The sequence below is a fragment of the Echinops telfairi genome, unplaced genomic scaffold (assembly GCF_000313985.2).
Source record: "Echinops telfairi isolate 266 unplaced genomic scaffold, ASM31398v2 ScPeMD7_7;HRSCAF=31, whole genome shotgun sequence".
Taxonomy (NCBI): Eukaryota; Metazoa; Chordata; class Mammalia; order Afrosoricida; family Tenrecidae; genus Echinops; species Echinops telfairi.
In genome coordinates this window covers 2,103,640-2,104,774 of record NW_022103904.1, presented here as the reverse complement: position 1 = coordinate 2,104,774, position 1,135 = coordinate 2,103,640, and the positions used below count along the sequence as shown (strand labels likewise).

Below are 1,135 nucleotides of genomic sequence, written 5' to 3'. Positions count from 1 at the left end.
CACCACATTTACTTATGCACCCATTTTGTCTTCAGCAATCATTTCGGGTAGGTGAGCATCACAAAAAGCTGGATTGTTAGAACAAAGTATCCTTGTGTTGAAGGAATACTTGAGTCGAGGCCCAATGTCATTGGACTATTACTTATAACAACTCTCAGAAATGGGCTGATAGTTCGGAGGAAGTATGTCTGCAAAGATTTAATTTTCTTCATTAATTTCCATATTTTTTAAATCACAATACTAAAAATATTTTTTTTAACTTTATCAGACGACTGTCTTAACATTAAATATCTGCACATATATTTGTTTCAGAATTAAAGAAGGCTCTATTTATCTTCGTTTACGGAAAAGAAACCGCTGCAATCACAGAGACTACCAAAATATTTCAAAAAATGGTATGTAGCTTGCCCCCCTCTTTCATGGCTGATGTTATTTTATAAAATACAGAAGCAGCTGAGATTTAGAAAATGAGGATCCCAGGGTAAGTGAACCGCTCCTCGCCTCAGCACCATTGCCCGTTTTGAGAGATCAGCCCTGGACGTCCCTTTTGCCTACAGCAAAGACCAGGATTCCCTGAATGGTGCAAATGGTTCGTGTGCTTGGCTGTTATGAAAAAATTAGAAATTCACGTCTACTCAAGGTGCTTTAAAATAAAGGTCTGGAGAACTACTGGCAACAACGAAGCCATTCCATCCCTGTGGAGCACAGTTGTCCTCTGACACACATGAGCCCAAAGTGGACTGAACAGTAACTGGTGGTGATGGGGCAGAGGCGATCAAAACCAAGATTCATGGGCCCCAGGGGAAAGGGCAGTTCCTCCAACAGCAAAATCCTATAAAGACCATGGCGTGGAACATTCAAGGAGGCAAGGCCTGAAAGAGCAAGGCCAGAGCATGAGCTAAACCTCATCAGGGTTACGGCAAAGGCTCTGCCCTTCCCTCTGGTCAGAAGGCTTCCACCTTCATTCTCGGGTTGGAAATGGAAGCAAAGTATATCTAAGTGCAAGCTGTCTTGTTGGGATATTTTTTGTAACAACTCTCAATTATGGGTGGATAAATTCAGAGAAAACATGTCCGCAGAGATATGATTTTGAGTTCATAAGAAAGGAAGGCATTTTCAGAGTGTTGCTGAGACT

The 1,135-nt window shown here is 41.7% G+C and overlaps 1 protein-coding gene across 1 annotated transcript in view; it reads left to right on the top strand.

Annotated features, from left to right (window-relative positions):
* The window catches only part of AOAH (acyloxyacyl hydrolase), a 247,582-nt gene that overhangs the window by 186,567 nt on the left and 59,880 nt on the right, over positions 1-1,135 (top strand). The window contains exon 12 of the mRNA XM_013005992.2: positions 313-395. Within this exon, the coding sequence (XP_012861446.2) occupies positions 313-395 (83 nt within the window). The remainder of the gene's footprint in view (positions 1-312; positions 396-1,135) is intronic.